Raw genomic sequence first — 21017 nt, 5'->3', positions numbered from 1 at the left:
AGCAAGCCATTACCTCCTTTTATTTCAGTACCCACAAACTTTTGTCCGAATCCTTTTTATCTCCACTTCCAAAGGCACGTTGGTCACTTAGGTATCCCAGTGAAAAGGGACCTGAAAACTGTAAAATGGCCCACGGTGAGTGCAGAGCCAGAGCAGCAGAGCCTCAGCACCCAGTAGGCACCAGTCCAATCTCCTCTGCACCAGGACAGGGGAACACTGATAATATGCATGCAGTGGATTCTCTATTACCTTCTGCTTAAAGTAGCTGAGATGTCAGAGTCTGAGTCCTGACGTTAGGAGAGGTATGTTGTGAAAATCAGAGGAAAATCTCTCCAATGATCTGAGTGAGGTGAGAGGGGTTATATTTTAGGCCACAGTTTTCAAGGAAAGGGATTCTAATATTGGACCTGTAAGTCTCTATTTAGGCACCTGAACAACAGGCTTGATTTTCAGAAGGGTTATCCTGGGCTTCCAGGATCATGCTCCTGACCTAGGTGCCTAAGCCTATGCAAGCATCAGTGAATGCTCCCATTTTTGAGGGAGGGAGGAAAAAAAAAAAAAAAAAAAAAAAAAAGCCTAGTATCTGTGTATATCACAGCCTGGGCTGGTGCTTGGATTAACCAAAATTTTACTTCACATAATTAAAACTGAAATAAGAAGGTCAAGGCTCTTGACACTGTGAGAGTAAATGGAGCTAGCTACAGGTCTAACATCAGCACTGTTTGCCTTCTCAGGGTGGCACACCTGACTTTTGCTCCATGTGAAAGGACTTGGACATTTTGCATAGCCTGACTCAAGTCATCCTCCTGTCTGCAAGCGGGTGCAGGAGACATGCCCCAGGGCTCTCTGCTGGCAACACACATCTTTCTCTAAGCCTGATGTGCTTTCTCACAGACACTGGGGTTTCCAACACAGAAATCCTTATTTACTGAAGGTTCAGAGAACAGATCATTCTGCACAGAGCAATCTCCGCAGATGCACTGAGGCTAAGATTAAACAAAACTAACAGAGCTGAGTTGGACTGGAGATAGTTTTCTGACTCCAAGTGCTAGGGCTGTGATAATAAACAGCACTCAGGCACCAGGTCCTAGATATACCATGCTTTTTCTGCTTATGCTGCAAGTTTTTGAAAGCTTAGAACACCTGTGTTTCGTGTGTGAACTCCCATCTGAGAAGTAGCAGGCACATTTCTGAAAAGGACAAAGGGACAGGACAGGGCCTGACTGCCATGACCTCTACTGCAAGGATGCAAACGTCCCTCCTGCATCTCACAGGCCCTTTGCTGCTCCTGTGGACAGGAACACTCTTCCACTCAGGACGACGTGCAAACTCTCTCAGCTGCTCCTACTTTCCCAGCAGCCACGCTGACCACTACAATGACAACGAGGAGGCCCTAGAGGAGTATGGATTTTGTTACAAATCCCCACAAATCTGAGCTGCATTATCCACATTTTAAGCCCCTTATTGGTGTAAGGGCATCTCAGAACAGCAGCTGTGGAGCTACACTGCAAGAAGTTTGCAAGACTCAAGCAGGGAATCCACAGATGCAGACACTTTACCTGATACACAAGCTGCCCACTCAGAAAATGATGGTACATGTCTCTTCTCTCTGATGCTCCAAAAACCAGTTCTCCCCAGTATAAATGCATGCAAGTTCTGTTGTATCACTGTATGGGTATGAGTTCCAAGCATGCAATGAGCTGATTCACAAAGGTCAGGGAGGAAAATCTTAATTCAGATTTATTTTGTTGAGTTTTAAAATTTTATTTTGTATTAATGGGTCATTTTAGAAAAAGCCTTATTTTTTGCTATTTAAAAATGAAAAATAGATGAAGGGTAGTCATGAATATGTTGAATAATAAAGGGCTCGTATGGTTACATAGCACTGTTATTAGTTTAATATTCAGAAAAGGCAACTACTCACCAGTTATAACAACTGATGAACAAAAGATAATGACAATATATTTGATTAATATATTATGTTCTATCTACTGAACAAACTATTTCAAGAATGAATATAGTTAGATTAAGAATCTGTATCCTGTAAGAAATTCAGCATTTGCATTTGTCCTGAATTTGGATGAAAGGATTACTTAGGATTTCCATGGAATAGAAATTTTAAAAGTTTTAATTCAGAAACATCCAAAACACATTATCTTTCCTGTAACAGACCTTTTCCATTTCATTTGACTAATATGAAATTCTTGGTTTCAAATCAGACTTACCTTAAGCACCAAGAGCAGCACACTTCAAGGTGCCTGAAATTCAGATTCTCTCCTATCTTGGCAAGACTGCACCATCCACAATGCTCACAGTGGCCACAGTATTTACAAAGGATACCTGCATCAAGGAGGTAAATGCAGACTGCCACTAGGATCTAATGGGGACCCAAAGCACAGCTCCCACAAAGCAATACATTGACAAAGAAATAGGCTTAAAATTTTGTTGGACAGCCTAGTTGACTGAAAATGCTTCATGTCAATTTAAAATTTCTGACTCTTCCCCAAAGCACAGTAAGTCCACCCTGGGGACAAAACGACAAGTACAGAGAGAAAGGCCTACAGCCCAGTGGTGTGTGCTATCATCTGGTCTCAGGTTTTTGCCTTTTTATCTCAAGAACTGCCAGTGCTGCAAATTGGAGATGACACAGGTTTCCAGGCCTTGATCCTTACCTTGGGACACACCACACAACAGGAGAGATGTCACAGGCGTGACCCCTCTTAACCTGCAGGTCAGATTAGGATGTGGTGTGTGATCTTGGCTTACTTTGGCAAAACCGACTGTTCCAATTCAGCTTGCAGTGAATCAATGGTTTGGATGTTCCTGACTTCCTTTTTTTTTTTTTTTTTTTTTTTTTTTTTTTTTTCCCCCTATTATCAACATCTTCCTGGGGGAAATCTGACTTGGTAAAAATCCTGCTCTTTGCAAAAATCTTACTGATGGAAAACTCTCACATAGCTGTATGTAGTACTGACCTTGGAGATAACCTGCCATGTACCTGCTAGCTTTCAGCCCATCTCCTTCCCATCACTTGAAAAGCAGTGGACCTCACAGTGTCCAGGACAGCCTGGCCTCACCTAGCTAAGGAAAAAGTGAGTGACAGAGCTGGCAGGCTCCACCATACTTTAACTCAAAAGAGGTCTGCAGCTTGGGTGTCTGTTCTTCTCACTGCTGTGGCAGAGGGGCTGCTGCAAGATCCTCCTGTCTCAAGACATGTAGGTTTTACATGTGTTAATGCAGCTAACAACACAGACCACATCATTCAAAAGGGTGTGGGGGAGAAGGGAGCTGTTGTTTAGAGGGGAACTTAACCTGAAATTCTGCCTCATGGTCAGGGGAGTCTAAGATAAGGCTGTGGTAGTCTAATCGTTACAGCACCGTTATTGCTAAATAAAGGTACCAAATGTACAGCCAACAGACTAAGTAGTCTTGTAATAGTAATTGGTTTTCCACATCTCAATACCCAAGCACAGGGAAGGGGAGTGGCTGGTCCAAGATCACAAGAGCTGGATAACAAATTTAGCTACTACATCCCCAAAGCACCTGGAGCTCCCTCCCTGTGCTCAAATCTTCCAGTCAACACCATTCCCAAATACCAGAACCACGAGAAGACTTGAAGATATAATCAGGGAACGTAACTGTATAACACATATCTGCAAGCACCACATAGATGGGCAGCCTGGATGAAGATTTTCCCACTTCTTCAGCTAGACAGTTAACACATCTACCGAATGTAATACAGCTGACAAATGAATACCTTTTGGAAATGTTTTTACCTCATTGTCTCTTGTATGTGATACTTAAACCTTTTCCCCTGCATGCCCAGGGCTGTGCTTGGACACATCACGCACCTGCAGCACTGCCCTTGGAACATTTTCTTGACTCAGCCAAACTGTGCAGCTCTATTTCCTACCCAATTTCCTCCCTACTTTTGTCCTACTTGATTTCCTCCCATGCTCAGCCTTCAGCTCCATAGCTGGAATTGCTCCTCCTCAGCACAGCACCCTGGGCTCTCCCACTCCTGGGAACTGAAGCATTTTGGTGTCTCAGTCGCTAGCCCTAGCTGATGACAGGGTGAGAACTCTCCAATCGCTCTTTCCCGTCTGTTACACGTTAACAGACAGTGAGAGGGTTGGAGGGAAGCAGCCTCCCTTCCTAGGATGAAGTCAGCTGATGTATTACCAAAGCTAATACAAGCTCTACTCTTGCTCTGCATCATTTTCTTTTGAATTCTTCTGAAAACTCTTCAAAACTTCCTAGTTTTTTTTTCTTTCTCTCTGTCCAGGTTAAGCCTATCTTCTGCTCTTCCACAGAGATGCTCCTGTATCGCTCCTATGAGGGGTTAGCTTTTTGGGATCTTCCTGTATAAGAAGTTCCTAGAGCTTTGCTTTCAGAGTACTACCCTGTCCCTCCTTCAGTACCTGAACGTTCCAAAGAGAAACACTGAAAATGTGTTCAAGTGCTGGAGAAGGGACAGATTCTGCGATAACAGCCAGAAGTACAAGTAAAATTTCAATCACAGGAGATTCAACAACAATAAATCACAGAAACTCTGCAAGAGTAGATGCCAATGCCATAGTGATGTGCATGCCTTCCACTTGGCATAATGAAAGAGGAAAACTCGGTGGAGCACTACAGAGTGATTATTGCCACAGCTGGATAGCAGTAAAGAAACACATCTGGAACCTAAGAAATTAAACTAGAAATAGTTGATTTTGTAGAGATTTGGGCTGAACTGCACCCTGTATTGCTCTTTCCACTCCAGAGCTGAACACCCCCAGTGACAGAATGCATTCAGGCATGACTGGCCCAGTCAATGAACAAAAATAAATCGAATGCTCTCCCCACATGTGCATTTCCTTCATTTTGCAGGAGTCAAGGAAGTGTTGGTGTGGTGGGTTGAACCCTGCCAAGTACTCACACAGCTGCTCACCCACTGGATGCCTGTCTCTAGTCAACCCACCACAGCCGGGTAAACCCAATACACTTTTGTCCTTATTCTGTCCTTTCTTTTTCTTTCCTTTTTTTTTTTTATTTTTTTTTATTTTTTTTCCCCCAGTTAGAGAGTGTAGGAAACATAGGGAATATTTGTGTGTTTAGGCACATATGCTCCCACACAGCCTGCTTGTGTAAGTACACCCAAGCATCCCTGGGTATTGGAGCTTGCCTGGATGCACTCCTACTTTTGGCTACACTGTTGTACCTGTACATGCACACATCTTCAGCATACCTTTGGCAGTCAGGACACAGACATATACCTCATACATGAATTGTACAAGGAGGTCAGTGCACTGCAATTTGTCTACACGCACATGCACTGAGGTTTTCAAAGTCACCTAAGGAATTTCTGATCCTTGGTAAGACTAACAAAAATTGGTACACCGTACCTTGAATAGTCCTCTTGAAGAAGGCTTTGCACGCCTCACAGGAAGCCACGCCATAGTGGTACCCCGAAGCAATGTCCCCGCACACCAGGCACAACCGCTTGGGGATCGCATTAAGCATGTACTCGCACTTGGTGGGCGAATCCTCCATGATGGCACTGGCGCAGTCATCGTAACGCTTACGGCAGGACCCACCGCCAATCCCCGTGCCATTGAACATGGGCGGTGAGTCCAGGCCATTGGGGTGGCCACCCATTGCAATGCCGTAGCCACCGCTAGCATCGGAGGAGCCGCTCGGGCTGTGGTGGCTGATGGCGTCGATGCCAGAGGATGGGCTGGAGGGCTCGGTCTTGATGAAGGACCCACAGCTGGAGGAGAGGTGCCGCTCCTCCGTGGCCATTCTGCCGAGCAGCCTGCAGAGAGAGAGAGCAAAGGCACTCAGTGGCCTCCTGGCTAAACACAGCTCCTGGGCACTCAAAAGAGAGCCCTCCCTTTCCCACCTCAGTCCAACTCCAGTTGGCTCAGGCAGTTCAGCCCCATGCAGGTGGATCTCCTCAGGGTTATGATCAAAACACACTATGAAACACCTGCCTGCTTCCCACCATCTCATACCAGGAGAAAGTCAAGGCTATTCATGTAGATCACAATTTCAGGCTCTCCACAGTTTACACTGCTGGGAAGGGGTATCACTGCTGATGAGGCACAATCCACCCACTCCAGGTATTCCCGCAACAACAGAAATAAATGAGCCATTCTGTAGCAGGCCAAATGAAAAAGATGCTTGGTTAGTTCAGGATGCCCCATCCTGGCTCTAAGCAAAGAGGCTCACTAGCACACCCTGAAAGAAGGATGTGCTCAGCTTGGATTTTTATTTGTAATACAGACGTCTTTGAGTTATTTTCATGTTGGATTCATTCCTTCCCTTCATTAATGTCACTAAAATGGGAGATCAGAAACAGAAAGAAAATCATCTGATCAAAAGCTTCCTCCAGCTTAATCTTAATCTTTCTTCTATCTACCAGTATAAGTCTTTCACATGGAGAAGTTTCATTTGAACTTTCACTTCTTAGAGTCTTGTGCTCCAAAGTGAATGGAAGAACAGCATCTTTACCAAATTTGCAAGCTCTTCTTCTTATTTACTGTAGTCATAGATAATCTTATTGCTCATACAAACGTTCAGTCTTTTTTTAGAGCTCTGCTAATTTTGATGGTATCTGATGGCAATGAGTTCCAGGGATTACTTGTGCAGTCTATGAAAAAAAGGAAAAAACCCACTTCTATTGTGCATGCTGTATTTGCAGCCTTTCAGGTTCCCTTAATATCTCCTGATTTTCCTTCTCAGGAAATGTACTTTTGCTATGTTCTCCTGATTCGGCTCTTCATTATCTATATATGTTTGCCATACAGAAGTTTTTGCAGACCTCTTATCTACTTCATCATCCATCTCTGAACTTCCTCTAGTCTGGCTATTTCTGTTTGGTCCCGAAGAGTTCAATGAAGCAACTCTTCAGCAGCATGAAACTGGCACCACTCCATCACTCCTCCAGCTGAAGGTCTGGACAGTAGTCAAGACAAAGGCACGCCATCAATTACCTAGTGACGTTACCATATTTTCAATGTTATTTTCAGCCCATCTCTTATATAACTCCTTATATTGTTTGCTTTTTTTTTCCTCTTCAAATTAAAATCTAAATTGTTACCATCTCTTCCACAGACTATATCAGCAAGTTACTTACTGAGGTCGTCAGATCTTTTCCTGAGTTGCTACAGTTAATTTAAAATCCATTAAGATCTATGAAAAATCAAATTAATGCCTTCTGAAATGCAGCCCTCTGCAATGGTCAACAGTGCACTTCATCTAGCACTGTGCTGTCCATGTTCCCAGCTTTATTACAATCCTCTGGAGTTCTTCAAGTCTTTCTTGAAAATTTAATGTCATCTGCAGAGCCTCATTGTTCACCCACTTCCAAGTAGAAGTGCATCATTAATGCATGGATCAAACACCACAACACAGATCTTTGTGGGTTATTCATGTTAACCTTAATCACGCTGAAAATTGACTTCCCTTTCTTTTCTGGGTAGGGTATGCCTACTCTTCTGTCTCAGATGCTTATAAATAGATAATAGTATTAACCTGAGAGGTTAAATTTTCCCTCCAGCAAGACAATTTGTCAACAGCTTTTAAGAAAACCTAAATACGGGCAAGCAAGTGATTTTCCTGATGACATGTCCAAAGAATTCTGACTGGCTGGGGATGCTTGACTTTTCTTCTTGGAAGCTCTGCTGGTTTAAAGTTACCATACCATGGTCATGTGGGTAATTTCTATTTCAGTTTCAGCCTATTTACCTGGTACTTGTGGCAACTCCTCCTGCCAAGAGGTCAGACCCATCAGGGGATAGGAAAAAGCATTCAGCAAGGCTGGGGTGCTCACGTTATAGACATAATTTCTGTGTGTCTGTAGATATGAGTGTACATGCTTGATATGCAGCAGCTTCACAAACCTGCATCCTTATGATCTCATTTGACCCAAGTATATCTTAATTTTCCCTCCTCTGTTTCATCCTCAATGTTTGACTTCATCTCCCATCTCTGGGATCGATCAGCCAAGTCTGTTATTTAGCAAGACTCTTGACCTTGAGTGTATGGGCAGGCATCTCACGTTCCTGAGCTGCTTTGCCTGGTGTTACTTGAGAGGAATCCAGAGTTTGGTCCCACTCAGAGACGGTGTGATGAGTTGATGAATGCCCATGCCTTGCCCAGACGGTCACACTGAACTAGAGGCCATGGAGCAGTTACAGGAATAATTGCTGCAGGTGCATTCATCTTCAGTCCTGCAGGACAGCTAGACAGAGTGCAGATCTGCTGGTGCAGCTCCAGCTGACTGTGTGAAGGAAGATGAAGCTTTGCTGGATGAGACCAGTTCTTAGTATCTCATAGCAAAGCTGAAAGCTGCTGTGCTGACCAATTCTGGAACCCCTCCCTAGCTGAGGAGTGAATATGTAGTAAAAACCTGAAGATTGCTGGGCACAGAAACCTGAGATTAGGGCTAATGCAGAAGGTGAAACCACCATAAAGCACTCTTCTGCACTGAGGAACTCTACAGTAAAAGAAGTTGAAGTTGCAATGCTAAGGACAGAGAGAGGACAACACTGTGAAAAAGGCATTACAAGAAGTGAATTACACTGTCAGACTCGGTCAGGGAAGTTCACATCCCAGCTTCTGTCTCTTAAAATGCCCAGAATTCACTGACTGGGAAGAAATGAAGAGGCAACAAACAAAATTCTGAGCTATATTACAACAGATACTGAAAACTAGGAGCAGAAGGATTTCAGAAAATTAAGGTTAAACAGAGGTGACAGAAGTCCTCTGTGTCCATGCTTTTATCTACTCCAACTAGGGAATAACATTTCATGTTCCTCATAAATGAGCCACCCTCACCCTGGTACGCTTCCTAGTCCTAGTGGTACCCTTTACAAGTACAAAGTCAAACCTGTTTAAGGAAGACAAAGCTACTACTGCCATGTCTGGTTATGGGAGCATGAGGGAGGGTGAATTATCCCATTGTTGTATGGTACAATATATCCAGTCAGCTACTCAGCGTCTGAGATTCACAAGTACTTTTGGAAGTCCTGTCTACCATATTCCTAAGTGTAATCACCATTTGTAAGACAAGATCCCACAGTGGAGTTTACCTAGGAGCACTGCTCCCTCAGCCCATCATAAACCAGGGAGCTATTAAAAAGTTGTTTGCAACCAGTTCTCAGGACCCTTGTCACAGGTCCAGGCCTCAATGTTTAAAAAAATCTTGGTTCTGGACTGATAGACCTGAAGACTAGCACTGCTTTGTCACCAGCAAGTTATAGGAGGCTAGGCTTGCCTCAGACAGACTCAGTGGGGTGTTTCCCTCCACTTGAGGAAAAAACAATAACAACAACAAAGAAAAAACATAAGACCAGTCTCCTAGGAGCAGCTCAGTTCTCAACTCACAACCTCAGGTATGGAGGCCAGTGGTTACAGCGACTGTCTGGTGGTCAGTCAAGGAGAGCAACACCCCTGCCATCCTTACAGCTGAGGACGCTCCCGTCCCTTTCCAGGAGACAGCAATATATAGCAAGTTCTGGTTAGATTTGAACAAATGCTTTGGAGACAAAAGCCCTTAGCACTAAGACAGACCAAAGATCATAGCTAAGGTGTCTCCGCCACTCCAGGAGTTGTTTTTCTTTTCTGGCCTCTGGTACAGCTTGTGTAGTTGGCTACAGCTGGGCAGCACACACCAAATCGAGCCTCACCAGCTCTGACTTTTCTACAAGTCTCATGGAGATCCTGTGGTGATTTTTAAACAGAGTCAGCGTGTACCCTGGCAAGGAAATAAGACATCTTGAACTTCAAGAGCAGCTAAACGTTTTTTGCAAAGAGTTCAAAGTGATGAACAGCCATTTTGCTCAGCTCTAGTTACCTTAATAGGAATGTAAAAGGAGAGAGACTTGATCCAACTCTCCTCCGTGCTGGCACAGGAAACTCCGTTACTATTTCTGTGCCCATGTAACAGGCTTAGAGGTTCTAAATGTTTCGTTCTTTTCACCTTTCCTCATCATAGGTCATTTCTTCTAATCCCTTTAGCACCTTTGTGGCCCTTCTCTGGCCTTGTTCCAACCAGCCCAGGTCTCTCTTGCAGCAAGGTGCCCTGAATCGCACACTGCAGCAATGCCACAGCGCTACGGGGAGAGACACTCCGGAAAACACACAGCCAGGCAGACTTACCGACCAACTGAGCAGCAGCTTTGCCAGCCATCAGGCTCCACACCAGCTCACATCACCTGACACCCACTGCGTTGCTGGGACCTCTCTGAATGTAAGCTGCTTTTGCCACCTTGCTCTGCACAAGATGAAATTTGGATTCTCCTTGTTCCGAAGTAGACCCTTACAGTAGTACTACCTTTAAACCACACACTGCTAGCTGACACTTGTTTTACTAAGGCCTTTTAATAATGCTTGTTTTTCTTTTTCAGCCTAGAACATTTTTCTACTCTAATTTGTTTCTAATATTTTCAGGTGTGTCAACTATAAATTTGAGAACTAAATCTTTTACGTTTTCCCTCAGGTCACTAATGGCTATTTAAAACTGAAACACTGGCCTTTTGGACACTACCTTTGCAAAAGGATAAAGAATGTCTCTAACCCTTCTGTTTACACTCTGTCAGCTAATCCATGATTCATTTCACAGGATTTGTATCAAAACTAATTTGATCTGATTTCCCTAATAAGATCTTGAAGCTTTGTGTCAAAAGCCCATGCATGGTCCAGAGACAGTCTATGCACTGCTTTTGTTTTGCCCACTAATTATCTAATTGTATCAAGAAAGGTTATTGTCTGCTCTACTCCTGTTTCATAAACCCACTGCTGTTCATCATTCACAATGTTGTTAGCCTTTGTGTGCCTGTAACTGCCCTCAGACAAGCATGCTCTGATCTCTATGATCCTGGATGTAGGTATGCATATTTAGACCAAATCAAGATTGTGCTCTAGGCAGTGTTTATCCTTCAGCATTATCTCCTTTGGGCAGTGATGTTGAGTTAATATTTCAAGTTTATCCAATTCTTCTCTAGCCTTTCACCTTTTGCTACTGCTCTACAACGGCTGGAGTGCTTTCAAGTTCTCTTGAGAACAGTAGCAGTAACAAGAGAAGGACTCTAGATGGACAGGACCAGAAGAGGAGAAAGATTAGCGTTATAAATCCGGGGAGTAAATATTACCTCTTCCCCCCCCCCCCCCTCCCCTTCTAAACCTAAGGGATTACAAGTTTCGGATCCATGCAGATAATGCTATTTTATTAACCTTGAGTTTTTTTTTTTTTTTTCCAGAAATAGTCATTTGTAACTATGTTCACCTCATTACCCCAGTTCTAGATAAGAACATGTCAGGAATTTACTATTATTTGTGTACAAGACTTCATCTGACTCAAGAGAAAAAAAGACACACCTCTCACACCTGCTTAGCAAGACAGCTAAAACAATACCCGGCTCTGTAGTAGATGGTAACTTTCTGCCACCAAAAGGATTCTCTATCAGCTAAGATATCCAGAATTCAGTAACTTAATTCCATCTCAGGAGCTCTAAGTGCTGATGCAAAACCAAGTATCTGACCCTGCACCTTCTCCAAGCAGCCCTCCATATTCTGATCTGGAGCTAGGAAAGTTTAGAGGCATTGCTTCTCATGTTCTCTAATGGTTGATCCTCATTCCATAACCTTCAATAACAACTCAAGGTTATCTCAGTGCTATGCTCCAGTTACCTGGCGGTAGGCAGGAACGGGCATCAGAAGTTCTGCCATATAGGCCAGTCCCTCCACAAGTATATTCTAAGAAAATCACACACCCACCAACCCAACATGCTGGACATTTCCAACACTAAGACTGAAATTGTCATTAGAATGAATGCTGAAATATATCTGTAGGACTGCGATGAACTTGGGGAAGGAGTGAGCAAGGGAACACCCTCTCAGACCCTCCTCAGGCAAAACCTTCTTTTTTTTTTTTTTTTTTTCTGGGTACAAGGAACAATGCAAAAGGTCAGAAATGGTCTTTTTTGGTGGTTCTCACAGCTGGACCTGGATTCCAGACAGAATTAAATCTTGAACTTCTAAAGTCCTAAGATCTACAATAAAACTGAAAACCCCTGCAGGCAACACGCCTGTACAGGTTGTAACTTCCAGGTGCCCTATGGCTGTGCTCGTGGAACTGTGCTTTAGTCCTGAAGGTCACAACTGGGGAGTCCTCACAGTGGTTTCAAGCTTTTCTCCTTTTTTTTTTTTTTTTTTTTTTTTTTTTTTTTTTTTTCAAACTGAGAAGACTACCAGTATAAATCTGTTTACTTCAGGTTCCAGCTTGTAACAAAACCACACTTTAGACTGCACAAACATTTTTAGACCAACCATGAAAGACCAAAGACTCTTTAATCAGCAGAAACACCAATGGTTAAACAGAGATTAAAAGAAAAATACCACCTCTTCTTGGTTACAGGCCTATTTTTACTATCAGTATTTGTTAGCCCAGATGACAAACTTACACTGCATGTGTAAATGAGATGTGCATATCATGCCATGGTGCCATTTGGGCAACACAGACTTTGTGTCCTCTGCAGGCCAGATGAGAAAGCTTCACAACTCACAGCTGGGTGACAAGCGATAGATCAGCTTCTCAAACACTCGCCGCAGCTCCAGGAACAAGCCAAATTTTGTCAGGTGTTTGTTTTTAGATACAGGAGACAGAAATAACGTTTTCCAAGTGGCAGGCTAGACGTGACAGCTGCAATAACAGCCCATGTAATTTTGGGTCACGTACGCAAAGAGTCCATGTCACAGAGCCGAGAGGCTCGCACCCGCCGGGCCCCTGGCCTGCACCATGGACAGCTCACACGCGGCTCCCTGCTTCTGGACACCCGCCGTGGTGCTGGGGAGGCAAGGCTCAGCACGCCCACCCATTCTGCTTGTCCACTCAATACGGACTTCAAGTGAGATACACCTCCTCACCCTTACTGACAGGTCCTCTCCATACAACAGGTCAAGAATAATGGGATCTGCTGATGTGCCACTTCTGCACTGTGGGTAACTCAGCCGTACCCACCACAGTCCAGGCAGCTGTTCGGGGCATATGCTATCATATGGGAACATATCCTGTTCCCAGGGCAAACTTCAGTTCTCTCTGGGGCTAGGCAAGAGCTTGGGTACTGCATGGGTGATGGGCTTAGTTAAAATGTTGGACACCAGATCATAAACATAAATTGCCAAGTTACCAGTGCCTAGGCTTTAGAGGTTTTTATTCAAATAACAGCATTTTGCTTTGCTGTAAAGGACAAGAAAGTCAGAACCTCAAACCAACCTAAATACTTTTCTCCAGAGTGCAAATATGATTTCTATGGGGTTTGTTGTGCTTGCTAGCAGCAGCTTCCTTTGGCTTGCATGGGCTACGCGTCTATTCTGTAGAGCGTGGCAAGACCCAGACAGACTGTTTGCAAGGCATTTGTCCCTAATATGCCCACACAAATACCACAGACTTGTCTTTGGAACAAACACAAATCACAGCTTAGCAAAATGCTGATGAGTTTGCTCTCTAATTTGGAGTGGAAAGCATTGTATGACTTCTACTCCACAGCATGAACACCAGCCTGGACTGTCAGGTTGTACCAAAGTCCAACTGCCAGCCTTTTATTATAAATGAGTGACACCATCCTAATTCCAATCGCAAACTTTTTCTGACACATCTTTGCTGGGCATCTGGACCTGGCTTACTTTGTAAAAACGCATCACACTTGGCCTGCCTTTTACCCCTGCTCTAAAGACAGATAAGGATTTATTTATTTATTTATTTATTTAATTTACTTTATAATTCGAGGAGGTCAAGAGAACTTCTGAGTCAGGAGGCTGAAGATGCTAAAACACAAATAGGTTAGGAAGCCAACAAAGTCCCACAGCTCCCTAGCTGCAAGAGTCTATCCAGAGATCCATCTCCAGTGCTCAGCCCCGAGGAGAAGTGAGATCTACCAAAGTGGGTCATGGCATGACACCAGTTCTGCCATGTAGACTGGAAGAACAGACTCCTTGCAGAGGAATGGGCAAAGGAGGCTCAAGCTGGTCTCTTCTGCAAGATAAGGAGATGTGGGACAACAAGTGCTCATACTCTGGCTCTTACACAAATAGTATTTGCTTGTCTAATGCCCAGGAGACATTTTATCCCTTTGACCTGTTGCATAACGAGAGCCCAGTTACGTATTGGTAGATCTGCTCTAGCCCAAGTTAGCTGCTGCAGCAAACTGTCTGGAGGCTGCTTAATAAATAAAATGCCTTCTCCTGGGCAGAAGGCATTATAGATTTCCTTCTAGCCTTCATCCCTCTCCTCCTTCTTGTAATTTCTCTTCACCTTTAGGGCAACACTCTTGTTAGTAAACGGCAAGAAGCATTATGCAGATGAAGTGACAATTAATCTGGAGGTGTGACATATATTATCAGTTCATTCTCTTATTAACACATTGCCTTTTGAAAGTACCTTGCCCTCTGGTGTACTAATGGCACTCCCTCCAGAGTGAATTGCTTTAGCACTTGAGCTATTGCTTCTGGCTTATACTTACTGTTGATACCACAGCAAAACAAGGACCAGGATTTGCTTACCATTCACTGTTTATCCCAATACTACCACCACCCCTTTTTTTCCCCATGCAGTCATTCTACATTTCATATTTCCACGCTGTCTATATTTTCTTCCCCCAGTACTTCTGCATTTGGAAGATTGAACACACCAGCTCAAAAATTTTGCTTGCTATGGCAAAGCTGGAACTCAATCCCTGTTGAAACGCTCAGCTAGACCTTCATTTCTTCTTGAATGTCTTTCTTTATACTGCGCCCATCTAGGGCACTTCTAATCTATATCTCTCTTAGTAGTACCTTCAGTGTCCTTCAGACACTTGTGAATGAGACTCATACAACAACATATTCAGTAGAGCACACTTCAAACACTTATACATCAGAATTTTGCTTTTACCTTTTTGGCTGGGCAAGGAAATGAAAACTTCCATCACAGTCATTCATGTCACACGCATTTTTGCATCCTAGCCTGATTCTTCGTCTCATCTCACATAGACCTTTTCTTTCAGTCACTACCCTCCTAGCATTTCTGACAGAAAACTGCCACCAGTGCAATTTCCTCAGCCTGCCCTTCCTTGCATTTCAAGATATCCACTGAAGGCACCCTTCCCTTCAGCCTTACCTTACAATTCATGATGAACAAAAGCAGAACAAAAAAGAAAGGCACAGAACTATCGCTTAATTATAGTGAGAGAGGGAGGAAGGACTTAGGATCAGAGATACCCACTTATCAAGAATATCATCCTAAAAACAAATGTAAAAAAAGACTAAAAATAAAAATTTTTAAAAAATCAGTATTTCTTCTGAATACTAGTTTACTGAAAGGGTACTGTAAGTTTATTCAGAGAAAATCTAAACTTGTGTGTTCTTCAGCCTGGAGGCATTTAGGAATTCTCAGAGTCTGAGCAATTGTTAATTTTTTTGGAGGGTTTCTATTTCTTACACCTCAAAACTTATTGCTGTGGCAGGACTCTGCCTTTTTCTCCCATCCCTGCTAAGACAATCCAGTCAGGATAGATGAGCTTTATCTAGATTCCACCTGTAGCTCCTGGAGAAATCTATAATTAAGTGGCTCATCATGAGAAACATTATTCAAAACTAGATAGATCCTGAAAAAAAACCTGAATGAAATTAATTCCACATAAATTACAGCACGCAAAATAACAATGAGCAATTAGTGCTTTTCAATTGGATTTTTTTTTTTTTTTTAATCCCCAACTCACCTGGAACCATTTCTAAGATGCTACAGAAGTAAACCAAGATGTGTGAGAGCAAACACTGGATCTGGCATGGGGAAGTTCTCCCCAAACCACTGGAAAAATGTGGAAGTTAGAGTGAGTGGGGTCATGAGTGAGGAGGGAGGCACAAGAGGAGAACTGCATGGCGGTCAAGGACAGACAAGAGGCTCACGCTGCCAACTGGGACCCAGATGCAGTACTTGAACAAGCAAAGAAAGTGAGTACGTGAAAGAACTGTAGCTAACAAACACCACAGGGTCGAGAAGACTAGATGTTGGAAACACTCTGTTTCCTCCTGCACACCTTAGTCTGCTGTAACATAGAGGATTATCTTTAGCTACCTATTTAAGACATCCCCAAGGTCCAATTTTGCTGTGTCTTTAAAATCCCACCTTTGGTAGGTATTTAGCAGATTTTCTACACCAGACTGCATATACTAAGTAGCCAGTTGTAGCTGACCCAAATTCCAGCCTTGAACCCTAATGAGTGTTCTAAATCCATTTCATTCATCCATCTTCCAGACTGTCCCCATTTCCTTTGACTGACAAAGTACCTTCCAGTCCACTTGAGCCCAGCCCTACCTCCGGCCCCATGGTGTCCTGCTTTCTTACTTGCCTGAACCAAGAGACGAGAAGGAGATCAACAAAACGCTCTTTAGAGAAAACATTGCTTAACAGAACAAGCACATACTTCGTTTTCCCCACCACTCTGGCTTATCTTGCATGTTCTTTTCTCTAGAAACCAACAAGAACTCCCATCCAATAGGAATTCTAAAGCCAAATGTCCTTAAATTCCTTACACTTTCCTTCCGAATTGATATCACTGAAAATTTATCTGAATGTGGTTAAAAATAAATAAATAAACGTGTTCCTTCCTATCATGATGAGTAGATCTTCTTCTCATCCCAGTAAGTTTTTAATCAACCATATTATTATTTTCAAACATGAAAGAAACAAAAGCAAGCCTGCAAGATCAACCTATTTCACTTCTTTTCTCCTGTATTTAGAGTCCCTGCTAATGGACAAACAGAAGCCAAGACAGACACAGCAATGCACATAGATGGGCAGTCGGGCACCTACAAAGATTTACAGTTGCTTCTACACTTTCATACAGCACCTTTCTGAGATAGGCTTAAATGCTACATAGGACAAAGGCTACCTTCAGTAGGGTATCTGTATATACCAGGCATGCATATATATATGCACACAACCTCATTCCTCACCCTCACACATCTCTCCTTTCCTCATTATGTCGATGCACCTAAATACCATTCCAGTAGTTCACTACAGAAGCCAAGCTATGACTTCATATTTCCAGACCATCACAGTGAGCGCTCAGACCTTTACAGTAAACTGAATGCACTAAAGCAAAAGATAAAAAACAAAACTAAAGCAAAATACATGAAAAGAAACAACCTCTCCACCCCCAAACCAAATCAACAAAAACTCTGCTGCTTAACTGGGCTACATCATCTGCAGCCTGCACCCCGATCATGGCCCTGTGTCTACCAGAGCATGAGAGGGAGAAGACCACACATGATTTTACATGTCTGCACTCTGTCACGTCTGATGTTTAAAAACTCTTTGCTTTCTATCCAGAGAGGGTCTGCAACCCTTTGCAGATCCTACTGGGAGGGGGCTACCCTGTCACAGAAGGGACCCAAAAAAAAGCAAGTTTCACCAACCCCCAGCCTGGTGTGACCCAGCCCACCCTGCCTGCATGTCCTCCCCACTGTGCTTGTTCCATTTGCCCTTGGAATGCTATCACTTATTATCACACTGACTTCTCCAGATGGGGCATTTTGGCTATTGATCTGATAAATAAACAGCCTGCTCGCTCGATCAAAATGTTATTTTGCATTTCAATTACTGTTCACTAATGCAACCTTCATCCCGCCAAGAGCGCTGCTGGCAATGACACTCGACCTGGCACAGGCGTTTGCAAGCAAATTCGGCAGCGCCTGCTCCAAGCACCTAACGGGATTACCAACCTCCATTAGATGCATAGATGGAGAGTGAGATGGACAGACAGTACTGGGCTGAAGGGGAACAGATCAGTGCGGAATAGAAGGTGTGAGCAACCTGGACAAGGGGCAGGGACAGGCAGAAGCACAAATCCATTTACAACACAGCTTTGCCACATATTTTGATGGTGGGAGGTCTCAGAAGATGAAGACATCCCCTCCAACCCCCTCCGGTGACAGCTCATAGCAGACAGAATGAGCTCACTGTGTGTGAGCCATGCAAGAGTTCAGAGCAATGGGAAATGGAAATCAATGCCTGGTGATGAGCCAGCAGTGAGCACTGCAAACCCATCGGGGCAAACAGGGTCATTCCTAAAGCAGATTCTGCAGCCTAGGACCATGGGGGTTCAGTTGGCCCCAGAGCTGGATAAAGGCCACGGTGTGTAGACCTGCAAGGAGGAAACCCGCTTAGTCCTTGACAGTTCCTCCAGTAGAGAAGGAAATGTGACTGCCTCTGGAGAGCATGGTGGTGAAACAGGGAGAAAGGGTTATCCACATGTGTTGGTATGGGATGGCTCTTTGGCAGGTGTTGGTCTCTATTGATTCAGCACTCTGTTTACATCAGGGAATACTTTGCCAAATCTCCAAATTGGTTTCACTCACACCCCACCTACAATGGGAAGGAGCACAAATAGCAAGTCAGTGCGTAGCCACCAGCAGTAAGGTCAGGCATGATTCTAGCCCCAAATTCTTCAGTTCATGTGATTTGCTCCACCAGATGGTCTTGCTCGCTCTGTTTCTACACCAGAATCCTCCTGCATGAAGCAAAACGTACCTTGGGCCCCCTCCTTTTTTTCCTAACTAAATTTCTAAATGCAACTGAACAAGCATCAAAACCTGACTCAGCCAGTCAGCAGTGCATGTAAACGCTACTAAGTCCTTTCACCACCCCCGGCAGAGCATCGAGAAAATGCATTTCTCTTTATTTCCAGAAATCCTCTGACAAAAATCTCCCACTAGACCTGGACTTTCTTCCATCTCATTACCAGACAGAATCCAGACTGAAACTGCCAGTCATCCATGAGTTAAAAATAAACAAACCCATATAACACCCTGACATTATATAAACAAAATGCTAAGTATAACTCAATGAATGAGATCAATGTGATGCATAAAGACAGGATCTATAACTCCACACACACACACATCATTTGCTTTGTGTGGCCAGCTCCCAGTTCACTCTGCCCTTGGCAAACTAAGCCTGTGTCTCACACCCACCTCTCTCTGGCCAGGTCTGTGCCGCAGACCTTGCTCTCCCAGATCTGGCTCTTTCTGGCGATCTTTTCTCAGATTCCAATCCATTGGAAGCAGAGTCTCTGAGACATTCCACACCTAGAACACATCTCTCCCCAGCCACAAACACAGCACAAGGACCCATATATATGTTACGGCTCCGAGTCGCTGGTTTTGTACTTATGACACAGGGCAGTGAAGTATAACATAGTGAGCCCTTACAATGCAGCCAGAAAGTCTCATAGTCTAATTCCAACCTCAACACTAATCTTGTAGACTTCAGCAAGTCGCTGCAGCACTCCAAGACACTGCTTCACCAACTGACAGGCACAGATGTGGTTCTGAACAACCTCTCAGGAGCATCGTGAGCGTTAATCAGCAACTCTGCTTAAAAGAATGGAGTGTGCAGACAAGTGTGCTAAACAGAACGATGGACAGATAAGACCATGCTCACGTGGTGGCTTCCACTCAAGATTATCAGAATTTGAACATCTTTCTTCAGCACCGCAGCCCAGTGCTTAGCCTATGTACGTACTGTGAGTAGTTAGAGTTTTCCTGCATGCAAGCCAGCCAGATAGGAATAAAACATTGGTTTAACAAATGTGTTGGTGTAACACGGACCAGTCCTGACCTCCTCCCAAATCTGACTCCACTTTAAACCCAATCCCCTGTGACCCAAGCTACACAATACCCTTATCTCTAACACCAGCTAAGCCTATCTCCAGCTCCCTGGGTGCTGCTTCACACACCAACTGTCTCCTGACCACACCACCATACCACCCATTTTTGCATTCGGCTTCACAGTTGGACTTCACTAGAAGTTCTTCATCAAGAACTTACTTTCTTAAAAAATGCTTTTCCATTTCATTACAAAACTAATTCAAATTTGGAAATGTTTTGTACTGTAAGATTTCCAAAACAAGACTAAACAAAAGGAGATCTTCAATTTTGCTTTGTTCCTAGGGCTTTGTTTAGCCTGTCATGTGCTGTCTCATGTGTTGTCTTACTGACCAAGCGTGCATTGTTTCAAGAACATAATGAAACAAAATATTGGAAATTTCCTCAAAACAAACTTTAACAGAATTTCCACTCTGCTTAAAATTTCAGGTTGCAGCCAGATTTGGGATGTAACAACATTTGCACTCCTTACATCTTCCAGACAGCCCTCTGCTTGCACTTCACTCAGCAGGTCTCTTTTCTCTACTCATATTTACTCAGAAACATGCATGTTCTGATGTATATAGAAATGTTGTGATACATTTATTAGCTTATCCTCTCTAGCCAGGCAGCTTAAGGAGAGAGACACTGGTGAATAAATTATAACTAAATCTTGGAACTTGGAATTAGATCTAAAAGTTGGAATGCTACCGAAAAGTTCTGGAATTCAAGAGTATCATGGAAGCTCTGCCATCAACTCTTGTAAAGTGGACATCCTGTATTCATCATCACTTTTACATAGTAGGGATTAACTGTACGTCAAGGAGCATCATGAAGATAAAACTTAACCCCTCTATTTTGAAAGCTGTGTGCTGCTGGAGAAATCCAGCTCTGCTTTTCCATCTGCCGTTTAAGCTTTACCCCTTTCCTTCTGTATCACAATGAAATCACCGCTGGCATGTGATCAGCAGCTCAGAAACCCTGGCTCCCTATCAACTTACAAAAATTGACCCGGACTTTTTATCCACTTTGATGAGAGCTTGAATGAAACTTCTTTCTCATTCACTCATGAGAAGGAGTGCTGCCGAGTGCTTCATTTTACAACGTACTGAGGAAAATTGTTAGAAATTAGTATAAATATTCTATCTGCTACCTGAACCCTACCCAGCATTTTGTAGCTACAGTCAAAATAAATCAGAAGTAGTTGGGACAGGATCCTATCTCTTCATTTAAGTCTTGATCCAACTACTACTGAAATTAAGTAGGGATTTCTATTGATCTGAACAGGAATTGGACTTCAGGATCTGAAGAGTCATGTGAATGTTGAACACTGCAGCTACTCCATG

General features: G+C 43.5%; 1 protein-coding gene across 11 annotated transcripts in view; it reads right to left on the bottom strand.

The window, feature by feature from the left end:
* The window catches only part of ESRRB (estrogen related receptor beta), a 151498-nt gene that overhangs the window by 31237 nt on the left and 99244 nt on the right, over positions 1-21017 (bottom strand). For all 11 annotated transcript variants that reach the window (XM_035328226.1, XM_035328227.1, XM_035328228.1 and 8 more), the window contains one exon: positions 5388-5797. In XM_035328226.1, the coding sequence (XP_035184117.1) occupies positions 5388-5797 (410 nt within the window). The remainder of the gene's footprint in view (positions 1-5387; positions 5798-21017) is intronic.

This window comes from Oxyura jamaicensis, chromosome 5 (genome assembly GCF_011077185.1).
Source record: "Oxyura jamaicensis isolate SHBP4307 breed ruddy duck chromosome 5, BPBGC_Ojam_1.0, whole genome shotgun sequence".
NCBI lineage: Eukaryota > Metazoa > Chordata > Aves > Anseriformes > Anatidae > Oxyura > Oxyura jamaicensis.
Note: the sequence above shows the minus strand (reverse complement) of the source record. Positions and strands in the feature narration are given on the sequence as shown.